This window comes from Muntiacus reevesi, chromosome 9 (genome assembly GCF_963930625.1).
Source record: "Muntiacus reevesi chromosome 9, mMunRee1.1, whole genome shotgun sequence".
NCBI classification, from domain to species: Eukaryota; Metazoa; Chordata; class Mammalia; order Artiodactyla; family Cervidae; genus Muntiacus; species Muntiacus reevesi.
Window position 1 is genome coordinate 64,214,288 of NC_089257.1, and position 15,823 is coordinate 64,230,110.

Consider the following 15,823-nt stretch of genomic DNA (forward strand, 5'->3'; position numbering starts at 1 on the left):
CGTATTGATTAGACGTCATTTGTGATTTAATTAATTGTAATACTGCATAAACATTTTATCACTCAGATTGCAAGACCCAGGCTTACATAATGCTTCTGATGGAGACTACCGTGCAGCTACTGCCAAAAACCTTCCACTTAGATGCAAACAACTTGGCCCTGATGGACTTACTCATCAAGAACCACACAACATCTTGCTTGGCTAAAAGCACTTTGTTTAGAGGGATTGGGACAGGAGATTAAAGTAACTTGCCCGTCAGTCTCCATATACTCAAGGACTCAGAGTCCTCAGAGCAGTTCTTCCATACCTTTTTAAGGAACACTCTGCCACTTGGAGTGGAGGGGGGGGCTTCCCCAGTGGCTCAGAGGTAAAGAATCCGCTTGCAAGGCAAGAGGTGAAGGAGATACAGTTCGATCCCTGGGTCTGGAAGATTCCCTGAGGAGGCAATGGTAACCCACTCCAGTATTCTTGCCTGTGATTGCACCTAAGACAATAGAAAACCAGGAGGTAAATATGGGTGCTGCCCCGTTTTATTATTATCCTTTTCAGGCACACTGTCTCCTCACTGCAGCATTCCGATACAGGAAAAGAGAGTAAGGGAATATGTCCTAGATGGAAAGACTCTGAAGGTTTGGATAATAGCTAACAGCCAGCCATTGAACATTTTCTCAGTACTAGACACTGTTGCGTTAGCCTGTCGATATCTCACATTTAAAACAACCCTATGAGGTAGGCTCCTGTTGTCACCTGCCAGACAAGACGATGGAGGCATGGTAAGGTTAAGTAACATACCCGGAATCACCCAGCCGGGCAGCGACAGAGCTGTTTGAGCCCTTGCAGGCTGGCTTCAGAAGCCACCCAGGTGTCTTTGATTGTATTTTAATTCTCAATGAGTACATTTCTGACACGTGATTCCAAGTATCAAGAGAGTTCTGGAATGGATATCTTTGCCCATTTGGATCACTTACGGGGGAAAAAAAGTGTTAGTATCAAGTACTGTGTATTGGATTCTGTAAAAGTGAGCCAGAATTTTCTTCCAGTATAATGGTTGCTATTAGGACTTAAAATATATTTGAATAGTAAGATAGTATAAGCGACAAATTTTTATTTTAAAGATGTAACCTGCACATTGGACAGCTTCTAGTGTAAACAGTGGAACATGCTGGGATCTTTTCAAGGTCAGGGCTACAGGTAATGTAAGCTTCCCCCAGCCTTTACACCAGAGACTCCTAATTTCTAAATCTTAATTCTGGCACTGTCTCAGCCACCTAGAGAAACAGTTGAAAATAAGGAAAGATCAAGAAATATATGTTATTTTTCTAACAAATGGAGATCTGTGGGTGAAACAGTTGTTTTCTCCTCAGTCTGTCTCAGGTTGATGAACTTGGTAAACTCAAAGAGAAAGCCTTGCAGCTGTTTACTGATTCCCAACACCCACCAGTATTTGCTAAATTGTGCCAAGTCATCTCCCTTCGACTCTGTTCAGTCACAGAAAGGGTATCATAGGATTTAGATGTAAGGAACTTCTCTTCTATTCCAGAACATTCCAATAATTTGCAGAAACCAGTGTTTTGGGGTAGAATTTGTATTTAAATGACTCTCCACTTCCTTGTCTGATCTCTTGCTTTTGGGCTATCCTTGTAGGAATTTTACTGAATTCTCTGGTACTGGGACTAGCACTTCTCTTTCCCCAAAAGAACTAAAAACATTTGATTTCAAAACAGGACATTTTTTTCCTCAGTATCATTTCTCTTAGAGGAGTTGATCTCAATGCTTGTTTATTATGAGTAAACTATTTTACAACAGCCAACATTATTATAAAGTAAGTTCCATTAGAGTTAATTCCAAGTTTATCTAATTTCTTTCATTGTGTAAAATTGTGGTATTGACTATTACTTTAAATAAAGTTAGAAATGTTTATGTATTTCTCTTGTGATAAGAAAGTATCAAAATTTAATTCTTAAAGAGTAAAAATCTTCTAATACCTACAGCACCATTGTTCTAGTACTGTCCAATATAACAAAATTTCATTGTAATAACAAAAAAACCCTGTATTTTGTATGATTGTACTTAACATTTATGCAGTGCATAAAGGCATCTATAGGACAGCATATTCATTGTGAATATATGTTCTTTATACATAGAAATGCCTTACTGCAAGACCATTTGTCTGCGCTGTTTAGATTTTAAAACAGTCACTTCATAAGATCGATTTGACCTTAGCTGACAGTGACGGTGTTTCCTTGTGTGTGTGTTAGTCACTTGGTCATGTCCGGCTCTTTGTGACCCTATGGACTACAGCCTGCCAAGCTCCTCTGTCCATGGGATCATCTGTTCAAGAATACTGGAGTGGGTTGCCATTTCCTCCTCTGGAGGATCTTCCCAACCCTGGATTCAAACCTGAGTCTACTGCATTTCAGGCAGATTATTTACCATCTGAACTACTAGAACATGGCAGGGGTTTCCTTGGGCATGTTAAAAAATGTTATTTCTAGGACTCAGTCCACTAGCAGAGTGAGGATTCCTAACTCTGGCCAGCTTCAAACCAAAAAGAAAAAGAAAAAGGAACTTGGCACAAATACTTATGATTTTTAAAAAATTTTAAGCCTTAATTTATTAATTCAGTATTTATCTCTTATCACAGCCATGTTGCTCCATACAGAATTTGTCATTGCAGGTCAGTCATCAGTCTTGTTCTGTTTGTTATAATAGTGTCAGTTCTCTCCCAGACTGGTACTTGAGCTGGCCAAAGTGAATGGATAATTGAATCAAGCTGTACATCACATTGTATTCTTATTCTGAAAAGCACAAGAAATTAGTGCCATTTAACTTTAAAAATAATATGAAGTTAACTCGTTTTCATGGAAACAGACATTTTAGGTAGTTTACTTTTATTTCTTTTTTGGATTTTTGAGATTTGAGAAAAATAGAGCCCTCTTTGAAATTTGAATTGCTCTGGAAAATTAAACGTTATTAAGAAGTTGGTTAAAATTATCGAAAACAAAGAGCCCTCGGGCTAAATGTTTTGGCATTACCTTTGAACACACTTGGTATTGGCTGACTAGGGGCTTCCCAGGTGGCTCAGTGGGGAAAGAGTCTGCCTGCCAGTGCAGGAGACGAGGGAGACATGGGCTCAATCCCTGAGTCAGGAAGATCCCCTGGAGGAGGAAATGGCAACTCACTCCAGTATTTTTGCCAGAAAAATCCCATGGACAGAGGAGTCTGGTGGGCTACATGCAGTCCACGGGGTCGCTGAAGAGTCATAAATGACGGAGCACACAGCAGATGAGTCTAGCATTGACTGGAAAGAGGATGTGAGAAACCACGCCATACCCTCTTCCAAGCACCTGTAAGAAACATGAACTTCCTGGGTAACTGCTGCTTCCTCACATTCTTCCCGTGCCTCCTGGCACACAGATGTCTTCTGCTCCCCTAGCTCCAAGCAGTTTTATGTGGTCAGAAAGAATCTATGAGTCAGTTCCTTTCAGACCACTCCTCTGCCCACAGAGCTGAAAATGATTGCTTTGTCGTGTCCCATTCTTTGGCAGCACATGAAGGGCTTAAGGGGCAGTTGGCATTTCCTCCATCAGAGAACCCGCCTAAAGAGTCTGAAGGCCGGTTCCCTGAAGTTTTGCCTGCCCCTTCTGCCTGTTTGTGATTCCCCGACTGGGGAAGCCTGTGGTTGCCAGCCTTCCATCCCCACCCCCATCACCACGCGACAACCAGGGCATGTCAGCCAAGCTTGCTCTTCTGTAGTACATCTCAGCCTCACTGTCATCCCTGCCTTCCCCGTTCACTTGAATGCAGCTTGCCGTTCGTCACAGCACTGTCTCCCAGCTAGTTCATAGCCTTCTGAATTTATTACCTGGCTTGCTTTCTGTGGACTTGGTTTTAGGTGACTCTGTTGTGATGGAACCTGTGGAGAGTACATGGCATTTGATTTGTTGGAGGAAGAATGAAATTGATTTGATATGTTTTTATAAAGATATGCTGGCTGCTACCTAAAATATCAGGCAGATAATTTAGGTATTATATGGGTTAAAAGCTCTAGCTTTGGCATGAGACTGACCAGAATTTGTATCCTAGTTTTGCCTCTTATTACCTGGTCAAGTTTCCTAACTTACCTGATTTTTCATTTCTCTATTTGTATAATAGATATAGTACTAATAAGGACGAATGTGTAAATTAGATGCTTGAGCTAACTTCAAGGGTTCATTTATTTTAATTAGCACTCTGCCTAGCTCTTATATGGTGCACAAGAAATGTTAGTAATTATTACTAAATAATATTTTTAAAAGAATTTCTCTATTACTTTTCCATTCCCTCCTTCTTTATGTTGTTTTCCACTCTTCTCTCTCACTTCATTCTCTTAAGAGGCTAAAGACATAATTATTAATATTCTCAGACACATCCACAGGGTTTATGGAGAAGATCTGATCTGCCAAGAACTGTTTGGGTTTGTTGTATCATAACCTAGACGCTATGGCTGTATCACACGCAGCTGCCTCCTCACGTGGTAATCTGATTTACACATTACTCTGGGCAGCCTCAGAAACGATTGGTAAGTAAGTATCCTCTGTGTGAATGAGACGGCAGACTCTAAAGCTACAAGGGGAGGCCTTGGAAATCATCTGATCCAAGCTCTTACCCCAGACAGTGCCACATTTTAATGTGCTGTAAAATGACAGTTGGCTGGTTTTTCTAGCTTGAAGCACGGAGAATGCCTACTCTGTTGTGGGTTCTTGGAGTCAGATTATTAAAGTGGTTAGGAGGAATTGTAGCAGTCACCTTGTCCAGTGCTTCTTTCATCTGGCCTCACCGAGAAACTATTTTCACACCGTGTGTTGTGCAAGCCCTGGTGACGCAAAGCTCAGTGAGACGTCCAGGGACCCCCAGTCTTCCTCACATGGATACTGGGGGCCCTTTCTAACAACATCACAAACGCCAGCCTCTGATTAGACACTTCTAATCAAAAACAAAGAAGACCTCTCAGCCTGTTATGGAAATAGGAGTCTGCTGAAAGGATTTATTTTCTTAAGAGCAGTGGAACTTCTGCCTTGAGTATTGACAGCTTAGAAGCCAATAAGATGGTAGCTTCTGAGCTCGATCCTAGTGTTCTCAGATTGGGATTGGATATACTAGAAGAGCAAGAGGAAAAAGCGATTTTTTTGCCAGGCTTGAGAAGGGCTTAACATCACCCATTAATTGTTCAAGATTAATTAAGGAGTTGGATCCTAATGACTCCATACATTTTAAAACTTTACATAGGTAATGTAAATACAATATATATTAATCATTAAATGGAAATTTTCTAGTGACAATAAAGACACTATTTCACAGGTCAAAATTTTCTCATTTCATAGTTACGTGGTTTTTTCAAATTGAAGGGGACCAAAGAGTTTATCCTATCCAGTTGCTTCTGGACTTAATTTTTAAAGTGAAACCTTACTCAGAATACAAGCGTTGCCTACTTGACTACCCGCCCCTGCCTCACTTCCCTAAGGCGCCCCTCCTTAGATCCCTAGGACCTTAATCTAGTACTTTGGATCAGTTCTAATAATTAAAAAGATTTTTCCTGAATTGAAATTGTTACTTCTAAGTATTGCACATTCAGGGCCCCGGAGCAGCACAGTACAAACACAGTCCATCTTCCGTATACCCTTCAGATACTGATGAGCGCTCAGGGTTCCCTTCCTGCCTGCACCTTCTCTTCTCCCAGATGAATCAGCCTCATGGCTTTTAACCTTCAGCGGCATGTTTTCAAAGTTTTAATCAGGAACTTTTCTCTTACGTGATTCTATTGATATTTCTTCCTCTATCTTGGAAATAGAGACAGAGCTTCTACTAAGTATCTTGGGTGAATTTGAAGTTGGTTTTAAACCCCCCCTTCTTCATCCTTTATTTTTGTCTCCCCTTCAGACTGAATACTTGCAACCTCTTAGAGAAAGCTGCTTATCATCAAGGTCAAAAAAGGAAAAAGATGATAAAGACCTGGCCTCAGAAGGAATTACAACTTGAGGAAGCGGTCTGAACGTAATCCCCATTTCAGGACCCTGCCCATACAGGAGCCGGCTCTCCACAAAGCCACCCACATGCCTGTCAGCACCTGAGCTGGGCGTTCTCGTCCCCTTTCTGGCGGCCTCGGGTTTCCCGGGGCCGGCGCCGCCCTGAGCTCGCGAGGAGCTGGTGAGAGCAGCTCTGAAGCAGCCGCCTCTGGCACAGGCAGGGCGCCTGCCCTGCTGCAGTGCTTCCACTCCATTCGGTAGCAAAGGCTGCCCTTTGAGGAGGAGCAAGCAATGGAGCTGTTTTTGACATTAAAATACAGTTTTCTCTGGCATCTGGGCGAGTTGATGTTTTGTCTTCTTTGATCTGGGGCCCTATTTCCTTTCCATTCACTTTAATGGACTGTCCGGTGGATAGTTGTATTATTAGGTCTGAGGGCATTTATTCTCTGCTTTCACCCTCTTTCCATGTTTTATGTAGAATGGTGCCTTCCAGTCTAGTTTGAACATTATTTCCTGAGCTATATGTGATGCTTAGGAAACACGAGTTGATAATAATACCCTGACTTTCCACATTTTGTCATATTTTGCCATCTGTGCAGCATGTGAAGAGTGTGAGATTTCTGCTCCTTTGGGTGCTGGATAGCATGTAGGGAACACAGATGTGAGCTTCTGTCCTTCAGTTGTTGCCACTGCAACAAGATGTCTACAGGCCTGGGACGATAGACACCTGGGGAATCTGTGACACAGGGTCTGTGGGCTCCTTGAATGGACTAAAAGATAGATGCAAAATTTTGTGTACAAATTCTTGTTTGCATTTTTCTGGAGATTTTTCAAGGCATCTGAAACCAACCAATAGTTAAGGATGACTGAAAAGAGGTTTCAAGATCCTGAAATTGAGCCAGATACATCTTCCACTCAGGACTTGTTACAAAGGTGTTAAATTTTGTTTGTTTGTTTTTAAGAAAATGCCTTTAAAATTCTGTTTTAAAGCAAGCCTATAACTGAACATCATTCAGCATTAGTCATCTGATTCAGGACTAATGCGCTAGATACTATATGAAAGCCAAAAGAAAACAGAACAGTTAGAGTGCCATCTAGTGGTCCGAATGATAATTTCACAGCTTTGGAATCAGGCCCAGGCCTTCTCCGTACACCCGGGTCTTTAGTTTCAGCGGCTTTCTAAATCAAGAACATTTTTTTCCTCTCAGGTAGTTGCAGACCATAAAGGTATGTGGTGATGATACTTGTCTTCCACACAGATGCTGCAATTGTGGATTCTAGCCTTGCTTACTCTGGAGACATAATTTTCATAAAAGCTTAATGCTGTAGATGACATATATTTTATAGGAATATAGGAACTACAGACTTTGAGAACCATACTGCATTTGAATATACTTTTAATTAGAAAGCTGGAGCAAATCGATGACTGCCATAAAATCCTTTTGATACAGAGGCTTTGTTTTATTTTTTTCAAGTTAGAATAAATTTAAAAATTGAGTAATTTGTCTTAATTACAGTTTGTATTCCTTTCATGATGGTGACATAGAATGATATTTGCCAAATTATGCAGAAATTGTGAGGTTTCAGAGTTGAATTTATTCAGGGAAAATATATCACACGGTTTGTATCCACATGAAAATAGGCTAAGAGCATAGCTCTCAAGTCCTCACTCCACTGTAGCATAGCAATGGTTGATCATTTTAACTTGTTTATTCTTTTATAAATGGGGCTGATAACAGTGTCTAATATAGGGTTGTTAAGATTAAATGAAATAAAGTTGGTGAGCACAGTACCTTGTATATAAAAAGTCTTTTCATTTATTGAAGTCTCTTTAATATTGCTATTGTTACTGTCACTGGCCAGTTTTTTTTTTTTTTTTTAGGACAGCTGTAGTAAAATGGAAACAGACAATCTTGTATCTTATGGAGAATTCTATAGTTTTTTAAAAGCATTTGCTCACATACAGTCTTGTTTGATTAGTTTCAATAAATGTTTACTTATTCACATATATTCAGCAGCTATTTATTCAGCTCCTATTAGGTAAAATCATCATCTTTGGCATTGCAGGTTTGATACTGAAAACAGCAATAAAAAAGGCCTCACGCGGCGGGGGTTAGACAATAAGCAGTAAATAAATAAGGTGATTTCACAAAGAAGTCGGTATGAAGGAAATTAGTGTGATGTCATTAGAGCATGACTGGACGCCTCCTTGAGGTTGATGAGGTGGCCAGGAGAAATCGTTCTGAGAAAGTTGACATTTAAGTTCTTTCCTGAATGACAAGGAGCCAGCCACGTGAGGGTTGGGGAGCAGCCGTCCTGACTGAGGGGTACAGCGAGTGTAAATGGCGTTGGTGGGAACGTGATGAGCTCATGCACAGACTAGAAAGGAGGCCGGTGCCGCTGGAGCTCAGGGAGCCGAGGGCGCGTGGCCGGAGGTGAGGTCAGAGGACTTCGGACTTTATTCTGCGGGTTTTGGGTGAGATGGGGTGTGATTCAGAGCACCAACCAAAGAAACTGTCTGGTTTGAAATCTAATCTATTAAGTGGTCTTCAACAAGTTTTTTGACTTCTCTGTGCCTAATTTTTAACGTCTCCAAAGTGAGAATGGTGATTGTTTCTTCCTCCTAGGATTGCTGTGAGGATTAAATGAGATCAAAATATGTGTGAAGTATTCAGCAGAGTTCCATACTGCTGTTTTATCATCATCAGCATCTAGGTTCACTTTCATCACAAGTGCTACCCCCACGTCATCGTCAGTACACTCATGTTACAGATGAGAACACTTTGAAATAGAGGGTGGTTTTGAAATCAGAATACAGGCATCTTGATTTTGGAGCCATCATTCTTTTTGCAGTGTATTCTGCAACATGAGCTCCCAGAGAAACACCTCTCTGATCTGAATCTCTTTAACTCAGAGCTCGGTTGTATATCCCTGGGAATGTGAGAAAATTATCAGTAAGGGTTAGGATGTGCGGTAGGGAGGCTCCATGCCTGTCTTCTCCCCACACCTGGGACCCTACACTATAAGCGTTAGTGTGCACATCAGAATGCAGAGAGGAGGAGGAGCTGATTGTATTTTGGGGACTTTGTAAGGCACTGAATATCTTCAGACACTGAAACTCTTCCTTAATTGCAGTAAATGGGGCCCTACAAAATATAAGTAAATGAAATCCAGGGATTATCCCCAGATTTTTTTAAATCTGACTTTTAGTGAAGCTATTAACCAGAACCCCACTCCCCCCACCCCCAGCCCAGAGTTGAATTTCCCTCTCTTCCACCTTTTCCTGCCTTTGCCTGGCCCCTTCTGGAGTAAGCCATGGCAGAGGTAAGGATCATGAAGTGAGAGAAACAAATGAGAAGCCAGGAGCTAGGAAATCTACCTGCTCACCCTGCCCCTGTTCCCTTGCTGGGACTAACGGCTGGCTCCGTGTCTCTTGCAGAATGTGAGCACCTGATCCGCCACATGCTGGTGTTGGACCCCAACAAGCGCCTCTCCATGGAGCAGATCTGCAAGCACAAGTGGATGAAGCTAGGGGATGCGGACCCCAACTTTGACAGGGTGAGCAGGCCTCCACTCGCTCCCGGGAACGCCTCTTCAGGCTGCTGCAGGCTCTTTTGCATAAGATTGTAACCAGGCCAGGACCTAGAAGGGCAGGCCTGGATGCAAGCTGTTGTGTAATCCTGAAGCAAGTGAAGCCAGCAAGAAGGAAGCTTAACCGGCTGAGCTGTTGCAGAATAGTGATACCAGTTCCTGACTGCATGTCCTCACATCCGGATCCCTTCCCAGGTCTTGGGACAGTACAGCCTCTTCCCATGGGATTGTTCACCTCCTCTTGTCTCTCACTGTGCACAGTCCAACAACTCCTGCAGCGTTCCTTTATTTAAATCATCGTAGCCATCCCAGGTACCCCAGGAGCTCAGGAAAATAGTGGCCTAGCCATCTTATCTGCTCCTGAGTACCCAGGGCTTTCTTGCTTAGGCTTCATCTAAGGCCAAAAATATCACAAGCTAGAGAGCATGGAACAGCTTGTTCATTATATATGATCTGCCATCTTGACGTAGTTAATTGGGAGTTTGATAGCTTGCCTTTTTTTGTTACAGTTAATAGCCGAATGCCAGCAGCTGAAGGAAGAAAGACAGATGGACCCTCTAAATGAGGATGTCCTCTTAGCCATGGAAGACATGGGCCTGGATAAAGAACGGACACTACAGGTATACCTAAATGAGCAGAGGGGGGTAGCTGTGCTCCCTCTGTCCGTTCTTTTCCATGTATCCTTCTTCCTGAGAACTTGGATCTTTTTGTTTACCTCCCATTCTTCCTCTGCCCCTTGAAAGAAGGCACTTTACTCTTCTACTATTACTTTTAAAGGAGTTTTGGTCATGGACGTGCTGTTTCACCAGGGTTTTTTGCTCTTTCCCCTTTTCTCTTGGTAGTCATTAAGATCAGATGCCTATGATCACTATAGTGCAATCTACAGCCTGCTGTGTGACCGACATAAAAGACATAAAACCCTGCGTGTTGGAGTACCTCCTGGTATGCCCCGAACCATGGCCTTCCAGGCGCCAGTTAACCTCCAGGTGGGTGATAACTCCAGTGACCAGATTCAGGACTAGTAACATGGAGAGGGGTGGTGGTTGTCCATCGCTGTCTAACGCCAGCTCACGAAAGTTCCTGCTCTTGCTTACTCATCACCTCCTGGCTGCCATCTCTTCCTCTGTCAGAGGCCAAGCAAAGAACTCGGCCTTTCTTTGACAGAGCACTCGGAAGAGACACCAATAGTTGAATTTTTTTTTTTTTTGAAAGAAACAGTAAATCATTGAGAGAGACTGTCTTCCCAAAAGAATACTTCCTTGTAGCTTCTAAGAGCAGAGGAACCAAAAACTCAGAAGTAGAAACATAGACTTTAGCCATCAAGAATGTTTTGAAAGCCTCTGTGATTTCCCTCTGGTGTTTAAAAGCGCGTACGTGTGCCCCTTTCCAGGCGGAGCAGGCGGGTACCACTATGAACATCAGCGTCCCCCAGGTGCAGCTCATCAACCCAGAGAATCAAATCGTGGAGGCAAGTAGCGGCCCCTGGTGGCTGTCAGCTGAGCCTACTTTCTTTCCCATAGCCTTGTTGCCTTTCCTTACAGCTGCTCCTATATATTTTATTTATCCATTCCCTCATTTATTTTTGGCCGTGCTGGGTCTTCGTTGCCGCTCGGGCTTTCTCTGGTTGCGGCAAGTGGGGCTGCTCTTCACTGCGGTGGGCGGGCGTCTCTTGTGGTGGCTTCTTCTGTTGCGGAGCAGGGGCTCTAGAGCGCAGGCTCGGGAGTTGCCCCGCAGCACGTGAGGTCTTCCTGGACCAGGAGTCTAACCCCGTGTCCCTGCACAGGCAGGCAGATTGTAGCCACTGGGCCACCTGGGAAGCCCCCTTTCCTTCCTTCTTGTTTCTCACTCCCTCTTGTTTCTGATTTTCGCGCTTCCCTCTCCTCAGCCGGACGGGGCGGTGAACGTGGACAGTGACGAGGGTGAAGAGCCTTCCCCTGAAGCGCTGGTCCGCTATCTGTCCATGAGGAGGCACACAGTGGGCGTGGCCGACCCCCGGTGAGTGTCTGGCAGGAGATTGCCATCTGACTTTGAGTTCCTTTCGTGGCATGATTTCCCTGCTTCGTTGTATCTCCCAGGTGAGATCTGATACAGTGGCCGAGACACGTGGTTAACCTCTTCAGGCTCCCCGGTAGATCAGACCTGATTGGACTTGAGGATCACAGAGCTGTCACTAGTGGAGGGTGGGCTGAAAGCCACCATGGTGCCAGGCAGTGACAGTACTTTGGTGAAGAGCATAGCATGTCTTTTCCCGCAAAGACTGAGGTCTTCTGATCTAAGCCACATAAAAGTACCCCTGAAAATGCATCTGTGTTTGACAGCTTTTAGAGTTTTTTGCCATATATCCTAGTGGAAGATTCATCTAAGAAGTGAGGACAAGCAGCAGGATAGAATTATAAATGTAAAAAAAATTAAATTCAGTGAAAAAAATTATGTGAACAAAAGTCCAAAAACATGCTGAATAAGTTTCTCAAAGTGTTTTCCCAAAACAGCCCTTCATTGTGTCCCCTGCTGCCCGCACACTGGAGAAGTGGACTGAAGGCCAGCTCTCTCGGTTTTTGTTCAACACTTGAAGATTCTAACCATTAAAAATAGCCATACCACTTTTCTGGCTATTTCTTCTCCTGAGTAGGGAAGAGAAGGTTGTGGCAAGGGTCCTCTTGAGAGTTCAGCTCGGAGCAAAGCTGGTTTCTTTTTTCTTTGAGTATTTCCAAAAGAGCCTCCCCTGCTTACTGGTTTGCTTGCTTCACGTTCTCAGCCTACAATGAAACAGGCAATAGGGGAGCATTCTGGCTCCGAAGACAATGTTAGCTTCGGAGGGTGGAGTCCTGTGTCACCCTGTTAGTGGAAAGAGCTCTTATTTTAAAGTGTGCCATAAAGCCCTCTGTCGGAGCTCCACAGCCCTGCCCATCCACGGCTTATCTGCCCATCAGCCCTGGTGGTGTTGACAGCATTCTTTCCCCGGTGAATCAGCCGCTACTTTGGGCAGCCATTGTTTGAGTGGACGGTCCGTGTCCTCCCTTACTTGCTGTTCCTCCAGGCCTATAAGACCTGAACTGGACGGGGGCCAGTGTTTCCTGTTGGTTTTACATGAGTGGTCAGTGCAGAATGGTCATCCCCAGGCACAGACAGCGAAATGGCAGAGAGCCAGATTCCACACACCTGGCTCCACACACTTCTGCTCGCTCTGGGACCTTGGAGAGAAATACAAATTTAGGAGGAAGGTAGAAAGATTAACTAAACCGTGTGGAATTTAGCAGTGTCCTCAGTTTGAGGCTCTAGGTTGTGAGGGAGAATTGTGACCAGACTTCTCCATCGTCCTGTTTCCCGTCAGCACGGAGGTCATGGAAGATCTGCAGAAGCTGCTGCCTGGCTTTCCTGGAGTCAACCCGCAGGCTCCCTTCCTGCAAGTGGCCCCGAACATGAACTTCATGCACAACCTGTTGCCCATGCAAAATCTGCAGCCAACCGGGCAGCTAGAATACAAGGTACCCAGTTGTGGGAGAGGGCTTGCCCCCAGAGAGCTCATCTGAGCTGGCTTTGAGAAACTCAGAGACCGTCCTCAGGATTTCAGGGTGTCCTTAGAAGGATGCTTTCTCTTGTCTCTGTCACCATCATGGGATTCCTTCATTTCAGTAGACTGGAGTACTGCTGTCTTCTCTCCTCCTTTCCCCCCACCTCACCAAACCGTCCCTCCCCCTCTCCTCCTGCAGGAGCAGTCCCTGTTACAGCCGCCTACCCTGCAGCTGCTGAACGGAATGGGGCCCCTTGGTCGGAGGGCATCAGATGGAGGTGCCAACATCCAACTCCATGCCCAGCAGCTGCTGAAGCGCCCACGGGGACCCTCCCCTCTTGTCACCATGACACCAGTGAGTGGCAGCATGAAGCCCTGCTTGCTTTCTCAGAGGCTTTTGGTAAAGAGGTTTTGGAACTCAGGGTCTCTCCAACCTAAACATCTGAATTTCTTCTTTCCCTCAACATGCAATGCTCAGTGTCATTTCCACTTTTTTCAGGCTAGTAGAATTTTCCAAACTTAATTTTTGGTTAGCTTCTTCACTTAACCGAATAATTTCCATACTGCATCCTGCCTCTGGAGGGATTCATCTTTGGGGAGCCTCTTGTAGACACTCGAGTAAAGGGCAGCTGCAACCCTGCCCGCTTCAAGTCAGGGAGTCATAGCCTCAGACCCGGCCTTCCCACAGATCGCATTTCCATGCCAGAGGGCAGTGGAAGCTAATAGTTTTCTCTGGGCTTAATTGCCTTTTAGACTGGTTTCCAGGTTTACCTTCTCACCAGCTCTTCCTCCTTTGATGAACATACCTCACAACTTTTGGTGCCACCTGCATCCCTGGATGATTTGGCTTCTAAACTGGCAGTTGGCATCTCTCAAACCCATGTTTTTTAGTATGATGGTCACTTTCAAAGATTCTTTTCTTCCCCTGGTTTCTGTTTATTTCTGATTATTTTCCTGCCATAGGTAGATTCATTCTTTCATTCATTTATTCACCCATTAAATTTCATACTACATAAAGGTTGAATGCTAATTATATCCACAGCCCTCACTGGGTGTTTCAGGGCAATGCTTCTTAAGGTCTCTCTAATTTGAGGACCTTGTTTTCCCTATTATCAAAAAAATTAAAATTTTAAAACATATGAACTACAAGGCTAAATTTTATTTGGTTCAACAGTAAAAATTACTCCGTTAAGTTGCTATAAAAGTTTATAAATATTACTCTCTGTTACTTTACCTACCTTATCTTAGATCAGTAATGAAATAGTTTGTAGACTGACGCAGGTCCACTGTGCCAGTAACATGGCTATTGGGAAAAGGGAAGAATTGATATTTACAGTTCCTGGCCTCATTGAGCTTATACTATAATAGGAAGATACAATCCACATATGTGAAGTGTTGGAGTAACAATAGAAGACCAGTATGATGAAGTGCTGGAGTGAAGACCATGGACCTGTAGATGGCAGAAGCACTTAGGAAAAGACCAGGTCAATGTAGATTTGGAAGAGTCCGGAACAGCTTTATGGGAGGTGCAGTGACTTACTCTGTTCTCTGTAACTGCTTTTGCCAAGGTCACTAAGACACTTCCAGTGGACATTTTTCATCTTTATCTTTTTGGACTTCCCAACTGTATTAGTTACTGCTGACCATTTTTCTCCTTGAAAAAATGGTCTTCCTTTACCCTATTCTTTTGTGTTTTCCTCCTAGCTCCCCTTCTCAGATTCCCTTTCTTCTTTTTCCTGGAAACCCACAGTTCTGTCTGAGGTCCTGTTTCCATTTCATTTTACAGACTTTCTCTGAGTGATCCTGTCCACTTCCCTATTTCTGTCACTGAGAGATTCTCCAGCCCACAATGCTCTTCTGGGCCCTGCACTTCTATCTATATGATTACCAACTGCACAAATCTAGTTGGTTACTCGGCACGTCCTCACCATTTTAATTCAGCATGCCCTCAGATGAACACGTCCTGATGCTGTGAAACCTGTGTCTCTCTCTGGGTAACAGGGAATGGCACCATCACTCCCCTGGTTAGACAAGCTAGGAAATTGGGTTTTCTCTTTAATTCTTCCTTCCTTCCTCCCCACATCAAAGCAGTTATGCCATGCCTATAAAGTAAGTATCTGTCTCCTGTCCCGTCTCCACTGCCTTTTCCCTCACTCAGGCTACTGTCATCCTCTGCCTGGATTAACACAATGGCTGCCAAACGGGCTTCCTGGTTCCAGGCTTGTCTCCTCATCCTTGTCACCCGACATTTTCACGCTGCAACTAAAGCAGGCCAGCTTTCTAAAATATAAATCTTATAACATCATGTCCCCGCTTAAAATCTTTAGTGATTCACCACTGCCTTTCCTCAAAATAAAGTTCTTCATGTGGTATTCAAGGCCGTTTATAACTGGCCACACGGCTCCTCTCCCGCCTCGTCTAGAGCCACTTCCTGCATAACCCTGTTCCCTCCAGCCTCGCAGAACCATAGTCAGGGTTCTGGAAACCCTAGAAGCATTCAGACAATGGAATTTTCCCAAAACTTTGTTTTGTTTTACAATTACCGTCCATTAAAAAATGCGCTTTTGTAATGACGGAAGTGTGATTTTTGCTTCAGTGCTTGAGGCATGGTGGTTCCGTGAGCCCCAGGCTGTGAGTGGCTGTCAAGGCTATACCGTGTCCCAGCCCACAGGCAGACAGGAAGAGTCACCATAATGCATGAATATTGTAGTGGTCC

The 15,823-nt window shown here is 44.0% G+C and overlaps 1 protein-coding gene across 5 annotated transcripts in view; it reads left to right on the top strand.

Annotated features, from left to right (window-relative positions):
- The window catches only part of SIK3 (SIK family kinase 3), a 257,867-nt gene that overhangs the window by 216,154 nt on the left and 25,890 nt on the right, over positions 1-15,823 (top strand). For 4 of the 5 annotated variants that reach the window (XM_065946250.1, XM_065946252.1, XM_065946251.1 and 1 more), the window contains exons 7-13: positions 9,445-9,563; positions 10,106-10,216; positions 10,439-10,582; positions 10,987-11,064; positions 11,482-11,591; positions 12,928-13,081; positions 13,307-13,462. In XM_065946250.1, coding sequence (XP_065802322.1) covers positions 9,445-9,563; positions 10,106-10,216; positions 10,439-10,582; positions 10,987-11,064; positions 11,482-11,591; positions 12,928-13,081; positions 13,307-13,462 — 872 coding nt within the window. Of the gene's footprint in view, positions 1-5,919; positions 6,593-9,444; positions 9,564-10,105; positions 10,217-10,438; positions 10,583-10,986; positions 11,065-11,481; positions 11,592-12,927; positions 13,082-13,306; positions 13,463-15,823 lie in introns of those variants that run through there. The other variant, XM_065946255.1, reaches the window with a different exon arrangement.